At 43.5% G+C, this 16965-nt stretch overlaps 1 protein-coding gene across 1 annotated transcript in view; it reads right to left on the bottom strand.

Moving 5' to 3' along the window:
• Positions 1–1066: 1066 nt before the first annotated feature.
• Positions 1067–16965, bottom strand: part of rictora (RPTOR independent companion of MTOR, complex 2 a) — a 42645-nt gene continuing 26746 nt past the window's right edge. Inside the window, exons 30-40 of the mRNA XM_036598085.1 lie at positions 15800–16026; positions 13973–14401; positions 12640–12929; positions 11357–11640; positions 9660–9837; positions 9495–9573; positions 8875–9087; positions 7385–7543; positions 6016–6139; positions 4560–4698; positions 1067–3205 (exon numbers count right to left, since the gene is read on the bottom strand). Coding sequence (XP_036453978.1) covers positions 3155–3205; positions 4560–4698; positions 6016–6139; positions 7385–7543; positions 8875–9087; positions 9495–9573; positions 9660–9837; positions 11357–11640; positions 12640–12929; positions 13973–14401; positions 15800–16026 — 2173 coding nt within the window. The 3' untranslated portion in view covers positions 1067–3154. The remainder of the gene's footprint in view (positions 3206–4559; positions 4699–6015; positions 6140–7384; positions 7544–8874; positions 9088–9494; positions 9574–9659; positions 9838–11356; positions 11641–12639; positions 12930–13972; positions 14402–15799; positions 16027–16965) is intronic.

Raw genomic sequence — 16965 nt, 5'->3', positions numbered from 1 at the left:
ACTGCTGTAGACTGAATGGGTGGAGCTAAACTGCTGTAGACTGAATGGTGGAGCTAAACTGCTGTAGCTGAATGGTGGAGCTAAACTGCTGTAGACTGAATGGTGGAGCTAAACTGCTGTAGCTGAATGGTGGAGCTAAACTGCTGTAGACTGAATGGTGGAGCTAAACTGCTGTAGCTGAATGGTGGAGCTAAACTGCTGTAGACTGAATGGTGGAGATAAACTGCTGTAGACTGAATGGTGGAGCTAAACTGCTGTAGCTGAATGGTGGAGCTAAACTGCTGTAGCTGAATGGTGGAGCTAAACTGCTGTAGCTGAATGGTGGAGCTAAACTGCTGTAGCTGAATGGTGGAGCTAAACTGCTGTAGCTGAATGGTGGAGCTAAACTGCTGTAGCTGAATGGTGGAGCTAAACTGTATTAGCCCAGGATATGAGCCCTTTAAACCTGCTGTACATCTTTAACAGCTCAATCATCTACAGTGTAAATGAATGCGAGCTGATCTCCAGCACCGTCACTGCTTACTGCTCAGATTGTGACTGTAAACACGTCCACCAGCTCTTTTTGAAAGGACACTGATCCTCCTGATTGGAATTATTAAACCTGGTATGATTATCGCTGGATTTTATATCACAGTATCTCATTAAATCGGGTAATCGTCCCGGCCCTGATAGCGAAACGGCGCTCGCTCTGTTAGCGTCCGACCACCGCAGTCACACCGCACTCACCTCAGATCAGCTCAGTTTAAATTCATTTAACATCTGATCTAAACCAAACATACACAAACACACTGCCTGTCAGGAGTCAGGGCACCTCGCCTCCTCAGTAAATGTTTATTTAAGAGTTTATTTTACAGTCAGATGAGAAAAACCTCCCTGCGCAGGTTCAGTTCACCGTAAAGCAGCTCGGTGTTTATGTTTCATGTTTATATTCAACACTCAGCTTCTTCATCTTCACCCAACAGTGGTTTAAACACATGAGAGGTTTGTGAGCTGACATCACAGCAAGTGGCCTTTGGCTTTATTCTTTACGTAGGACTATGGCAGCTTTGGCAGCTTTCGTAAAAGGCAGCTAAAAACGTTAATCAGGGGTGTAAAACGTATCACTATGGGTTGATTCCGACTCTGGAATGTTACCACATATTCAATCTTTGGCCAAACAAAGCCGAATTTTCAAACGGAAAAGCACAAAAACAACAAAACATAAAACAAAAATGGTCAATACGGCGCTGAGGTGTTGAATTTCTTTAACTGTGTATTTATTACAGATGCAGTGATCATTAACTCACAGCCCAACTCTGATTTCTTTACAGCCAAATTTTCTCATTTTAATTAAAAAAATAATTAATTTAAACTAATTATTATCTTTTACTACCTGTAACTGTGAGTTAAAAACAGCAAACGAACAGCATTATTTACTCCTTAATGCGCCAGACAGGCATTTAAAAATGTTCAATTTTGATCGTGTCCTATTTATTTAACACTAATGTAATGAAGAGCTGCATGTGCAGTGAGGTGTGTGTAATGATGCTGTGATGTGCTTCAGGTGTATCAGCAGAGCGAGCGCTCTGACCCGCCTCACCTTACTTACCTCATTAACCTGCTGTCTGTCTAGAGTAAAACTCTGCCGACTCTGTTCTCGCCCTCTGAATATTTACTCTCTGAATCGTACCAAAATAACGGAACTAAATCTGACTGCAGACGGACTAAGACTGGTGTTGGAGGCATTCTGGAAAGCGAGGTGTCCTAATACTTCTGGCAGGCAGGGAGTATAATAAAGCTAAACCACAGCAGCAGCAGCAGCAGCTCAGTCAGAGGTTTTGGGAAAAGCTTTTAGTTAAACGTCTATAAAACTATTGTAATCTACAGTCGGCTCTACTGCTACTCACTCACACTGCACATGTGCAAATATCCTCAGACAGCATGCCGGGGGGGGGCAGCAGTAACTACACTACAGGCCAAACGGTGGGAACCAGGCTTATTAACCATAAAGAACACACTGGAGTGGAGAGAACGGCCTGTGGAAGGTTCTGGAACTCCTCTGGCTGATAAGCATGTTCTGCTACTGGAGAGCAGATTAAAGAGCCCATATCCTGCGTTCCGGTCGTACTGGATTTGTTCTCCCTGAGTTCCACTTAGAACGTTTGTGGATCTTTGTACCAAAAACATTGTTCATTTCTATACGATCATTTCCAGCCTCTCTTCGTCCCTCACAGTTAAACAGGCTGCTTCTGTCACCTTTAAGACTAAGGCTAAACTGCTGTAGGCTGAATGGGCGGGGCTACACTGTTGTAAGATGAGTGGGTGGGGCTTAAAGTTTAAATCCTACATCATAACTCTTAAGAAAAGAAAAGTTTCGGTTCTCCATTATATGGGCCCTTTTATTGTAAAATACTAATTATATTTATAAATATTATTAATATTAACAACGTTTCCGCGTCTTTGGCCTGTAGTGTATATAATAGAAATGTCTGTTGTGAATAAAGAGCTTTTTCTTCTGTATCTACATGCAGTGACTCTACGGTGATGAGGACTGTCTGTGCAATAAAACACCCACACCTGATTGTCTGGATTGAAAAACTCACAGAAGGAGGAAAAATAAATAATTTAAACATGATCGCTTTCCTGACGGTCGTGTCAGTCCTTTGATCACTGTGTGGAAGTCCTGAACTCAGCCGGGAGCCGAGTCTCTTCTGTTGTAGTGTTTCAGCGCTGAGAGTGGAGCTGATACGAGCAGGAGTGACCCGTCTCCCAGCGCAGTGCGGCCCTCGGGCAGACAAATCACCCTTAAAGATGTCCTGCGTTAGAACCGGAGAGAGATCTCCATCAGTCTTAGCTTCAAATGTTCTACTGAGGTTCTCTCAGCTCCACATGATTTGGTACTCTGCGTCTCCTCCAGAACTTCAGTGCGTGTCCAGAAGGTGGCGCTGTAGCTGTCTGTTCCGAGGTGGTCCTTTAAAGCGAGGGGCATTTCCACCCTCCTTACCTTTCTTTCTCTCCAGCTTGGACACAGGACCCAACGCCTCCTCTACTGGCGTCGTCCTTCATCTAACGAAGGGAGGAGCAGAAGGCTGGACAGAGGGAAGGAGGGATGGAGAAGAGTGGAGGAAAAGAGGAGGTGGTAGAAACTCTCTCAGGACTCAGCGGGAGGTTCCTCTCAGACAGAGCTGACCGGTTTGGATAGGACAGCTTCGGCCTGATCAAACAGCTGCAGAGGAATCAAACGAAGAGTGATATTAACATCAGATTACAGTAGATTACAGTACCTCAGATTACACTATAGTACCTCAGATTACACTACATTACCTTAGATTACACTACACTACCTTACACTATAGTACCTCAGATTACACTACAATACCTTAGATTATTCTACAGTACCTTAGATTACACTATAGTACCTCAGATTACACTACATTACCTTAGATTACTCTACACTACCTTATATTACCTTAGATACACTATAGTACCTCAGATTACTCTACATTACCTTAGATTACACTATAGTACCTCAGATTACTCTACACTACCTTATATTACCTTAGATTACACTATAGTACCTCAGATTACTCTACATTACCTTAGATTACTCTACACTACCTTATACTACCTTAGATTACACTACAATACCTTAGATTACACTACATTACCTTAGATTACTCTACACTACCTTATACTACCTTAGATTACACTACAATACCTTAGATTACACTACATTACCTTAGATTACTTTAGATTAAACTACATTAATTTAAGTTACCTTAGATTACAGATTAAACTACAATACCTCAGATTACATTTAGATTACACTACATTACCTTAGATTACACTAACATTACCTTAGATGACCTTAGCTTATACGTAACATTACCTTAGATTATTTTAGATTACACTAACGTTATCGTCGATTATCTTAGATTACTCTACATTCATTTAGGTTACACTACATTACATTAGGTTACCTTAGATTACATTAACATTACTGTAGATTATCTTAGATTACTCTACATTACCTTAGATTACACTACATTCCGTTAGATAAAGAAAAATTACCCCACATTACATTAGACTACTTAAGATTATTCAACACTACATTACCTTAGATTATTTAAAATTACACTACATAACATTACATTACCTCACATTACATTAGTTTGCCTTATATTACACTAGATTAGATTATTTCAGATTACACTAGACTACATTCAACTTTACAGCAGATTATATTAGAATATCTCACTTTACATAAGATTACCTCACATTAGATTACATTAGATCACATCAGACTATGTTACAGTAGAGAAGTGTTACGGAGCACCACGGTGGAAGTCTGAGGTGATATACTATCACACACTCAAAACACAAAACACAGTTCAGAGTGTGCAAAATCACACTGTAGTACAATTTCAGAGTAAGAGTGACATTAAAAAACGCTTTTGTTCTTCAGGGATCAGAAGATTACTCAGGTGCTGATATTGTTCAGGTGCAGATAATAGTCGTCAATAATGATCAACACTGATCTGTGATATCATAACTCTGTAACTGAGCCCCAGCAAGCGCACCGGACTGAACTGCACGTCCTGGAAGAGCTCCTGGATGAAGCGGCGGGACGCCAGGCGGAACCTGCAGCTAGACAGCAGGAACGACACCTCCGAGTACAGACACGCGTCGTCAAACGCACACGGGAACTTCTCCTTTATCCTGGAACACAAACAAACAAACAAACAAACAAACAACAAATACACCGGTCAGATTAACCACCGTACAAAACACAGCACATACACTAACAGCTGCAGCCAGAAGACCTAACCCACACACTGTCTGTCCACTAGTCTGTAGACACCTACAAATTACTTATCCAGTACCACAAAAAACAAAGAACCCCAGGATCAGAGGTTATGTTCTCCAGTCATGAATATCTACAGTGAAGCGAAAGGAACCTAAAGAGTAATAAGATGATTTTAAATCAGTAACGGCTCGCAAAGACAGAGAAGTGTGTGCCATCAACGTAAGGCTACTCTCTCTTCAAGGGTTCTTTAGTAAAGAAAATGGTTCCATATAGAACCATGAACACTCCAAGAACCCTTTGCATAATTAAATGGTTCTTTGCATCATGAAATGGTTCTTCACAATATGCTGTAGATGGTCCTATATAGAACCTTTTTAAAAGGGTTCTATACAGCAATCAAAGTTCTAGAAGTTGTTACAAGCTTGACATCATAACAATAGAAGTCCTTTATGGTGCTATATAGAACCCTTTTCAAAAAGGTTCTACACGGGACCATCTACAGCACATTCTCCATCAGTCTGAGGGACGTTTTCATGATGCCAAGGACCCATTAATCATGCAAATGGTTCTTTGAGTGTTCATGGTTCTATACAGAACCATTTTCTCTACTAAAGAACCGTCTTTTAAGAGTGTAGAACATGAGAGAGGTCACCATCCTGCTACAGTACCCGTGTACAGACTTTATGAAATTAAAAGGATTAGAGAAACTTTTTCCAAGACTTTCAAGAACACTTTTTGATTTTATTGTTTTATTTTAGAACTCGGTACTCAAATTTTAACGGCCTTAAAACCAAATCAGAAAAATAAAGGTACGTTTTCCCTCTGATGTCTTTAAGTGTTGTAGTTCAGTGTGTAAATGTTCAGACAGTCTTTTACAGAGAGAAGAGTCAGTACTGATCCACTCAGCACTGACGGCTTCAAACAGCTGAAAAGCACCGCTGAGCTGGTTTGAGTTTAATGTGAGACCAAATACTCACTACAGGGTTTAAATCTGGACTCAGTACAGGCCATTGTGTTTCGGGCTTGACCCATATTTCTGGCACAGGACTAACTAAAGTCTGTTAACTAACGTGCCAGAAAAACCCATCTATATAACCATAATAAGCCAAAGGCATCACTTTTCAAACAGCAGGTCTTTGAGTAGGATGGTCTTTAAAGGAGCTGAAGAAAGGGGATTGTGGGTAATTTCTGGCTGACACAGACAGACATTCTCAGTGTGATGGTCTTACGTTAGCAGGCCGGTTTCGTTTCCTTTAGTACCAACGGACGAGCTCAGGTTGATGACCAGACGCAGAATCTCCTTCCTCAGCAGCACTCGGCAGGCAGTACCATCCTCCGAGATCACTTTACCACCTACACACACACACACACACACCATCACACACACCATCACACACACACACCATCACATATGTACTCTGTTAGGGGTGGAGATGATTCACACTGTACTAGGTACCCTGTAAGCCCCATGTGTCAAACACAAGGCCCGTTACATGGGCTGAATCTCAAATGGCTCCCTCTCCCTATGCAGTGCACTATAGATTTTATAATAACAGCTCCTTAAACCCAAACACTGCACAACATGTCGAGCCTTTTTAGCTTCCGTTATGTGCGCACAACTCCACTCTGCATATACCAGAGGTGCTCAATCATCGTCCTGGAGATCTACCACCCTGGACAGTCCAGGTCCAACACACCTGGCTCTAATATTCAGATGCCTCTGAAGGCCTTTTTTACCTGGTTCAGGTGTGCTAGTTTAGGGTAGGAGCTAAACTCTATGGGGTGGCAGTTCTCCAGGACCAGGACTGGGCACCCCTGGCATATACAGCGTAGCACATAGTGCACTACGTAGGGAGCAGGGGAGCCGTTTGAGATATATCATTATATTAGAGCGGTCAGTCTCTTGGGTTTAAACAGAACCGGGTTCTCATACAGGGTTTGATTAATACACTGAAGCCTGATTCCGTCTATCAGAACTACGTTCAGGCTCCATTTAATGAGTGCTGCTTATTATCTTGGTGCAGAAACACAGAATTGAGTGTAGAGCTGAGCATATCAGGTATCAGGTTTCGAATGTGACTCAGCCAATCAGATTTCAGAACCACAACCAGACATTTAATAACTGATTTTGATTGGCTGCATCCTTGATTTTTGGCTTGCTGGTTAAAAATTACTTTCCAACTAACAACAGTCAGTTGCTGAAGGAATTCACCAAAATTTGCATCTCCAATTCAGCTTAAAATGAATATAAATGCAGTTTCGTTCTGCTCCTTAAATGTTACTTGGACAGCCAAAAGTGCCCACAGCTGCAAAAATAACCCCTGCTGTAGTTATAAACTTTGAACTTTACACTGACCTGAGCATCATAAATCCCAAATCAATAAGCAAATCAATCACTCAAAGGAAAAAAAGAGCAGTATTTAAATCACACATGCCTCAAACACTAAACATATCACTGAATTAGCCCATCAGGTACGGATTAACAATACAGGAATGCTAACCCTTATTTCCCTATGGTGAATATTTTTTAAAAATGTGAGTAGTGTGTTTTAAAGCACCCGTCTGTATCCGTTTTCAGCACTGTTTTATTATACTGACCCAGTAGTATCTCGGTGCTGGGGGTGCTGCTGGAGGAACCCTGGCTCACAGCTGCATCGCTGCACCCAGAAACCCCGGAGAACTTGGACTGAGCCACCACCTCCAGGTGAGTATGAGAAGGTTTGGGCTGCCAGTGGGAGGAGAATCCATCAGTCAGGTCTAAACAGGAGAGGAAAAGATTCATACTTGAGTCATTTTAAATACATTTAATATCATTTAACACTGAGTATGTAATTTACTGCGATACTGACGCACCTTGTCAAATTACCCAGCCCTACTGCCAAGCTTGACGGACCAGTGAGTGCGTTTGCATGCACTAAATAATCCGATCATCATCTGATTTCTGCTATTATCTGATTATTCAAGCGGTTGTGTAAACAGCACACTTTGATTTCTTAGATCGGAGAGGTTGGATTGTAGCTCTGTAATCGGATTTCTCGGTGCTGTAAACTCTTACTCTGATTTCTTTCGGATTTCCCAGTCTGAGCATGTGTGAAAACAGACTGCGGTACCGGAAATAAGCGAGCAGCATCACTGCGAGATGCAGCGAAACACTTTTGGAGTGACTCTGAAACCAAATACTTGCTCGATGAAATGAAGGATTTAAAGATTCTTCATCTTCTAGATGATGATGTTCATATTCATATCAGGTAAAGTGACTCAAGTTTAAAAAAAAGCCACTCGTGAAGTTTGAGTTTTACGTTACGTTTATGTCACGTCGTCTTCTGTGAGTTTATTGGCTGGTTACAAAGCAGAAATCTGATTACTGTCTGACTCATGTAGACCCGGAGTTTCCCCGTTATCTGATTACTCAAGTGCATGTAAACGCTTTGATCAGATTGCTGACAAAATCTGATTTTCTGCAGTTATCAGATTAAGTGACTGTAAACACACTCACTGTCTCAGCAATCAGAGCTTTTAGACAAATGTCAAAGGTTTTGAGGCGTAACACTCGATCGAAACTCGATGTGCAGCGGGAAAAAAAAACAACACATCAACTGAAAATCTTTTCGTGCTGTTTATTCACGCTGTGTACACTTTTCTAAGACTTCATTAGTATTTCTAGGACATTTGACTAGTTTCTTATTTTCCAGGTGTTTTCCATAACTGGAAAACCAGACTATAAATTTCACACACACACAAATCAGGAGACGGTGTGGTCAGTGATTTATTCAGGTGCGTCTGTGTGAGCTCGAAATAGTGGAGTTGATTAAGGAAGCCCTGATTGGCATTAAGGATGTGTCTGACGTTAAAGCATCAGTACTGGCTGCTCTAATCATCATCGTAAATCAACACTGGAGGAGATATTTACATAAAGGAAACCTGCAGAATTGATAAAACACAACTGCTGACAGGATGTTTAATCTAAATTGTTGGGCTCAAATGGTTGTGGGTGAGGTTAAAAACTGTACTGCAGGAAGCCTCTAGAGGGCGCAAGAGACGTTTTTAACTGCTCTCATACAGCCTGCTTACTGACTGTGTGTACTCACCAGTGCGTAAGTGTGTGTTGTTGAGAGGAGTGTGTGTGTGCTCCCCCAGGGCAGCGAGGCCACTGCAGTACAGACAGTTTTGATCTGTGTGCTCCTTCAGTCCCGTACTCTCCTCTCCGCCCAGCAGGTGGCGCTGCTCCGATCGACTGCCGCTCAACAGCTCTGTAATACTGACCCGCTGCTTCAAAGCGGCTCGACAGCTGTCCATCAATCCTGCGCGCACAGATTACGTAATAATTTACACTTAAGATGCAGTGCTCAAAAATACTGTTTCGTTTATTTAATTCATTCTTTTTACTGCATTCAGAAGTACATCATCGCAGTTATAAGTCAAACTGAGTCAAACTGCACAGTAAACTAGAAGACGTTCATTAGATTCGTTTTTCTTCCTGTTTCACTTTTACTCACCTTACTCCAGTTTTCAGTTTAGTACAGAGAACATTCTGAGTTTCTGTTGACTTTGCTGGTTGTTATAACTTTTCTCATTGAAATTAATGAATAAATGACATCTTAAGTGTGGAAACAACACAATAATATTCAGAGACTCCGTTTTTTAGCGCTGTATATAAAGAATATCATAGAACACGTTCAAAATAGCATTAGTAGTTTTGAAGCCTCACTTTCAGAGTCTCCGAAGAACACCGACTTCTCTATAGCTGGTGGGCTCGTTCTCTTCTGTAAGTATGAGGTTTCATCAACCTGTAAAACACACGTTCGTTCTTTTTTAAAACACTGCTGCCGTCAACATCATCCTCAGTTCTGTAAACGGCAGTAAGGAGAATTACGTGGAAGAGGTCGGTGATGTCCGTGGGCAGGGCGAGGCCGATGTAATCCTCATTACTGCAGTAGGTGGCGCTAGAGACCATGGAGCGCAGGGAGGCGGAGCGCTGCAGTGTGGAGTGGTTTATGGGGCTCAGGAGGTCGTCCTTATCCAGAGACACGAAGCTCAGGGCCTTCAGGAACCTGCAGGAGAACCAGCTCCGTCACTAACAGTCCAGGAACAGAAACCTCACCAGCACTGCCAGCTGCTCCAGCTTTAATCTAGGACAAGTCTGATCTACCCAGGATTTACCCAGGACATGTCTGATCTACCCAGGATCTATCCAAAACAAGTCTGATCTACCCAGGATTTACCCAGGACAAGCCTGATCTACCCAGGATCTAATTATAACAAGTCTGATCTAGCCAAGATTTAATTACAACAAGTCTGATCTACTCAGGATCTATCCAAAACAATACTGATCTACCCAGGATTTACCCAGGGCAAGTCTGATCTACCCAGGATCTATCCAGAACTGGTCTTATCTATTCACTTGTTCTAGAACAAGTATGATCTAGCCAAGATCTAATTACAACAAGCCTGATACAATTCAGGAGTTATCCAGAACAATTCTGATCTACCCAGGATCTATCCAGAACAAGTCTGATCTACTCAGAATCTAATCAAGACTAAATCTGATCTACCTAGGACAAGTCTGATCTACCCAGGATCTATCAAGAACAAGTCTGATCTACTCAGGACCTATCCAGAAAACATCTGATCTATTTAGGATCTAATCAAGTCTGATCTACCTAAGACAAGTCTGATCTACCTAGGACAAGTCTGATCCACCCAGGATCTATCAAGAACAAGTCTGATCTGCTCAGGACCTATCCAGAAGACATCTGATCTAATTAGGATCTAATCAAGTCTGATCTACCTAAGACAAGTCTGATCTACCTACGAGCTATACAGAAAAAGTCTGATCTACTCAGAAAATTCTGATCTATTCAGGATCTATCCAAAACAAGTCTGATCTACCAGAATCTGTCCAGAACAAGTCTGATCTACTCAGGATTTATCCAGACTACATATAATCTACCAAGGACAAGTCTGACGTACTCAGAACAAGTGTGCTCTATCCAGGATCTAAAAAGGAAAAATTCTTTCGATAGTTCATTATTCTTATTTACAGCGGGTCATTCTGTGAAATCTAAGAGGATCTATCCAGGGCAAGTCTGATCTACCCAAGCAAAGGCTGATCTACAAAGGTCTAATCAACACAGGAGATTAACAGGAGGGAGAGGACCTCAGCTCTACTGGGGCGTTCTGTAAAGTTCTACTACCCACGCACCGCGTTTGGAGGGTTCTGGACACCCTGCGATGGATCGGCCCGAAGTACCTGTGCCTCTTTATTGAGTGGCTGAAGAACCAGACAAACAACACCTTCTCAAATCCCAGCTCAGCCCGAATTCAACAGAACAACGTGCTTAAAATACGGAACTACACACAGTTTTCTTTAAGAAGCTCAGACTGTCGACGGCTCTGATTTCAGAGAAACTAATTTACTGTTAAACAGCTTGTAAATACGTCGGGAAATCAGGCCGAAATCAGGCTGATAACCATGACTTTTAACTAGAAGATACCAGGCTGCTTCAGATATCCAGGCCCAGCTCGTATGAGGAAGGTTCTGAGCAGGTTCTGGTTAAAGTGAGCGCGTACCTGCGTGGAGCGTGGAGCCGCAGGTCCAGGCTGCGTGTCTTCATGGTGATGGCGTCGGTGAACAGCACGTCTTTGGCGGGCGAGGCCAGCACCTCGCTGTGGGAGAGCGAGGGGTGGATCCTCTGCTGCTGCAGCCTCCTCAGCGTGGCGTAACCCAGGGCGTCCCGCGGGCTGAAGCTGCTGTAGTCCACCAGACTCTTCACCGTGGAGGAGGAGCGCAGGGACGCCGCCCGGCGGGGCAGAGTGTGGGCAGAACCGGGAGGAACCAGGGACACACTCGCACTCTGAGACAGAGAGAGAGAGAGAGAGAGAGAGAGAGAGAGAGAGAGAGAGAGAGAGAGAGAGAGAGAGAGAGAGAGAGAGATTAGTGCTGTGATAGTAACTCTGCCCAAACCTCTCAGCACTGGTTTTAACTGCCCTCATCCACTCACCCTCAGCACTTCGCCTCGGGGAGAATCCCCCACTCCACCCAGGGCCGTTCTCTTACTGCATCAGCCAATATGAAGTTTATTTGATGAACGTGATGAGCTGTTCTCACAAAACAGCCTCAAACCATGTCCACAAATACACCAGATAAGAATGTAATCATATAACTTAGTAGGTCAGTAGGTGACTCTCACTACTGCGCTGGACACACATGTTACTCAACACTAATTTTAAAAATTTAGTATTACTTTTAACTATTGAATCTGTTTCCCTTTCCCTCAATGGCTGTCAGTCTGTTATAGTAATGAGATACAAGTCTAAAATATTATATTTTGTAAACTATTATGTACATTATACACACTGGTCACTAAAAGTGGAAAACGTTATCAAAAATCATTCAGGTTTATTTTTAATTACTCATATAAATCTGCTATACAGTTAAGATGCTAAAGCCAGCATGACTAACAACAAACACTCCAGCTGATTAGCTCTGAAAACGCATGAACTCAGAGAGACCTGGGACAGTTGACATAATACACTACAATTACAACGCACTGTAAATATAGATCTTCTTTATTTCTACATCTGAAAATAAATAAAGCAGTAGTATAGAATAAACAGTAGTAATAACAATAGCAATAATACTGGTAACAGTAACAACAATGCTAACAGAAACGTAAACTAAATAAAAAATAAAAAGTAAAATAGCAATAAAAAATAACCTCAGATTAAAAAATATGTGCAGAATGACCCGTCCTGAAAGGTGATAACCAAACATGCCCATTCAGCGTTATTTACGCTGAACTGGGAGACAGAAGACAGACAGAGTTCCTCTGTGAAACACTCATGATCCTCACCGTATCGGTCTTCACCGTGTTGGCGCTGACCACGGTGCTGATGCTGCCGCAGTCCGTATCCATGGTGACGGCGGATGCGGTCTCCCGGGAGGGCGAGGAGCTCATGGAGCTGATGCCGCTGGTCGTGGTGTCCGTGTTGAAGCTCTGGCTGCGGCTCTTTAAGGCTCCCCCCGGCAGCCCGGAGGACGGCCCTTCACAGACCCTCCTCTCGCGCTGACCTTTGACCTCCAGCTCCAACCCCTTGTCCAGGGTGACCGCTTTACGCTGACCTTTCACACAGTTCTGCAAAGCTGAGACACAAACACATCGTTCTGTTCGGAGCTGTTTCTGAGCAGGATGTGAGTGTTTCCATGGCAGCGTGGTGACTGAGGGACTTCCACTTGTTAGTAATGCTGTCAGTAAAGTGTGGATGAACAGTGAGACTGTGAGAGTGAAAGTGAAAGTAAACAGAAAGCTGCAGTTCAGAATGTGAAACTGACACATTTTCATTTTATTACAGTGTTTCTCAGTACGTAAAGCTGAACAGCCAGTTCGACCTCACTGTCCTCACAGCATCTCTCATTCACTGCCTTTCACTGAAACCAACAGTAACGATCAAAACTGGCAGGTAAAGTGAAGCAAGGTGAGGGGGAGGGGGCGGGGCTTCTAGACCTGCTGCATCAAACCAGAGAAAAGCAGGCAGGCAGCGGCAGGACTTAATCTTAATCTGACTTAAACTTAATCTGATGCATCCTATCAGAGTAAAGCGGACAGAGAAGGGCGGGGCTTCTAAATCTGGTGCATCCTATCAGAGTAAAGTCGGCGATGAAGGGGTGGGGCTTCCAAATCCGGTGCATTCTATCAGAGTAAAGTGGACAGTGAGGGGCGGGGCTTCTAATACTGGTGCATCTTATCAGAGTAAAGTCGGCGATTGGGGTGGGGCTTCTAAACCTGATACATCCTTTCAGAGTAAAGTGGGTGAGAAGGAGGCGGGGCTTATTAAGATGATGCACCTTACTAGAGTAAAGTGGTCGAGGAGGAGGCGGGGCTTATAAATCTGACACATCCTACTAGAGTAAAGTGGTCGAGGAGAGGGGCGGGGCTTATGAATATGGTACATCCTATCAGAGTAAAGTCGTTGGGGCTGACGGAGGTGCTTATTAATGTGGCGCATCCTACAAGGGTAAAGTGGGTGGGAGGGGGCGGGGCTTGTGTTATGTACACACCCGGCTCAAATGATTAAGCTTTTTTTTGGATGCATAAAATATTTGTCACATATGTGCTGAAAACTGAATCCTAACGTCTGAACTGAAAATCATATTGACCCTGAAAATATGAACATAAGCTTACTGACCTCTGCCCTCCGTGTCGGACCCCTCTCCCACCCCCATGCCGTCCTGGAGGATTTTTGGGCCCACGAACGATGTTTCGAGGCTCACGGCGGGGCTGTGGGGGGATCGGCCCCCGTTATAGAACACCTCTCCCTGCGTGGCGCCGTCCGGCGAGTAGCTCGAGGGCTCGGTCAGCGTGCGGTTTCTCCGGACGGCGCCCGGCTGCAGCTCCTCGGGAGACTTCTTCCCCCCGGAGGGATGTTTAGGGTCGCTCACGCTGCGGGGCTTCATGCTGGGCAGCGGGAGGGAGTTCAGGAAACGGTTTCTGACCAGACGAGACGACGACAGGATGGTGAACGGACTCCGGTCCTTCACCGGTTTAGAGCGTACGCAGGCCGGTACGTCCTCGCAGCGCTCCACTCCGTCACTCTCATCATCCACAAAGTACAGACCTGGAAACGAGGAGCACAAACGGAGGAACATCGGTACAACAGACAACGTCCACAATTAAAAAGTCCAACAGTGTTTCTGTCTACATTTTTAAAAGCGAGGTCCAGCCAAAGGGTGAGTTCACAACTCAACCTGAAGAGGGCAGCAGTTAAAGGTAAGAGATGAAGTTATGATGTGGTCAGGGCTGTCGGTCAGCTGGCATTTCTGCTGACGATTAATTGTCATAAATAATTGCAATTAATGATTTAATTTCACACAACTACTGATGCACTAAAATTGCTAAATTAACTTATAAGTCATCTTCATAGCTAAGTTTACTCAATTTTCAAAAATTACAGAAATTTAGATTTTTTCTTGAGAGAGAAAATCTAAGCATTAAAATCATTCTGCTAGTAACATCCCAAAACATCAGAATCAGCTAATAAAGAAATGACGTGTGCTTCCCTCTAAACATGTTGGAGCACGAAGCTAGAAGTTTTCATAAGACCCAAAATTTACATTCATTTACCTCAACCCAAACACACATCCTACCAGAGTAAAGAGGGTGGAGGGGGGCGGGGCTTATGAATGTGGTACATTCTATCAGAGTAAAGTGGGTGGAGGGGGGGGCGGGGCTTATGAGTGCAGTACATTTTACCAGAGTAAAGTGAGTGAAAGGGGGTGGGGCTTAGGAATGTGATACATTCCACCAGGATGAAGTGAGTGAAAGGGGGTGGGGCTTAGGAATGTGATACATTCCACCAGGATGAAGTGAGTGGAAGGGGGTGGGGCTTAGGATGTGATACATTCCACCAGGATGAAGTGAGTGAAAGGGGGTGGGGGCTTAGGAATGTGATACATTCCACCAGGATGAAGTGAGTGAAAGGGGGTGGGGCTTAGGAATGCGGTACATTCTACCAGAGTAAAGTGGGTGGGAGGGGGCGGGTCTTATAAATGCGGTACATTCTACCAGAGTAAAGTGGGTGTGAGGGGGCGGGGCTTATAAATGAGGTACATTTTGCCACAGTAAAGTGGGTGTGAGGGGGCGGGGCTTATAAATGAGGTACATTTTGCCACAGTAAAGTGGGTGGGAGGGGGCGGGTCTTATAAATGTGGTACATTCTACCAGAGTAAAGTGGGTGGGAGGGGGTGGGGCTTATAAATGAGGTACATTCTACCAGAGTAAAGTGGGTGGGAGGGGGCGGGGCTTATAAATGAGGTACATTCTACCAGAGTAAAGTGAGTGTAAAGGGGCGGGGCTTATGTTATGTCTAATAAGCGGGATGTAAATTCTGATTCGTCAGTTTTCTGCTCCAAACCACCCTAAAATGATTTAAATACCTCAAATGGTTTGTTGACATCACATGAGGGGTTAAGGTGGGCGTGGCCTTTATGCTAATGCTGTGACAGTGTACACTCACTGGGCTGACTCTCACTCTCGCTCTCTCTCTGAGAGCTGTTAGACTCAGAGTTTAAACTGAGCGTGCTCGGGATGGAGCTCAGTTCCCCCGGCAACCGCGTCTCCGCGTCCTCGACGACGGGCCACTGCTGCCTCCGGCCATGACGAACCGAGTCCCAGCCCAAAACCTTCAGAACCTCACTGCCCTGCCGAGTCCGACTGATCACACCCAGCACATACACACAAATCCTGCAGAGAGAGAGAGATAAAGATAAAGAACAGAGAGAGAGAGAGAGAGAATAGACTCAGTTTATATCACAATACCTACATTTAGAGTCGGTTATTCATTCAGCCTAATGAGAAACTGTAGAACAGACTTAGTTTATATCACAATACCTACATTTAGAGTCATTTATTCATTCAGCCTAATGAGAAACTGTAGAACAGACTCGGTTTATATCACAATACCTACATTTAGAGTCAGTTATTCATTCAGCCTAATGAGAAACTGTAGAACAGACTCAGTTTATATCACAATACCTACATTTAGAGTCAGGTTTTTTTGGACATATTTATTTTTATTTTGTGTAATTCAGGTTTTTCAGAATAAACGTCTTAGTGCTTCAGCTTTAGTGCCGCTAGCCAAGTTAGGCCTACACTGCTAGCTACTGCACCACCATATTCTTTATTTGAGCCAGTGTTTATGTTCATCCCCCAATCAGTGTAGCCGAGACATTTAGCTGAAGCTGGTGACCGTTTGTAGGTGGAGCATGGATACTGCTCAGAGAGAGTCTGCCCACAACGCCCTCTAGTGGAACAATTAGTCAACTAGTAGTTGATTAGCCTACACTCTTTAACAAATAGTTCTTGAAGGGTTTTTCAGTAAAGACAACGGTTCTGTATAAACCCAATAACACTCAAGAAAACATCTGCATGCTTACATGGTTCTTTGCAATGGTGAAATATATGTATATTGTTCTTTATAGCACCAAAAAGGGTTCTTCTATTTGTTATAATGTCAAGTTTGTAATTATGGAAGAACCCTTTTTGGTGCTATATGTAACCCTTTTCAAAAACTGTCCATCTACAGCACGTTCTCCATCAACCTGAAGAACCATTTTACAACGCAAAGAACACTTTAATCATGCAAAGGGTTCTTTGAGTGTTCATGGTTCTACATAGAACCAT

Source organism: Colossoma macropomum, unplaced genomic scaffold (genome assembly GCF_904425465.1).
Source record: "Colossoma macropomum unplaced genomic scaffold, Colossoma_macropomum, whole genome shotgun sequence".
Classification (NCBI taxonomy): domain Eukaryota; kingdom Metazoa; phylum Chordata; class Actinopteri; order Characiformes; family Serrasalmidae; genus Colossoma; species Colossoma macropomum.
Note: the sequence above shows the minus strand (reverse complement) of the source record. Positions and strands in the feature narration are given on the sequence as shown.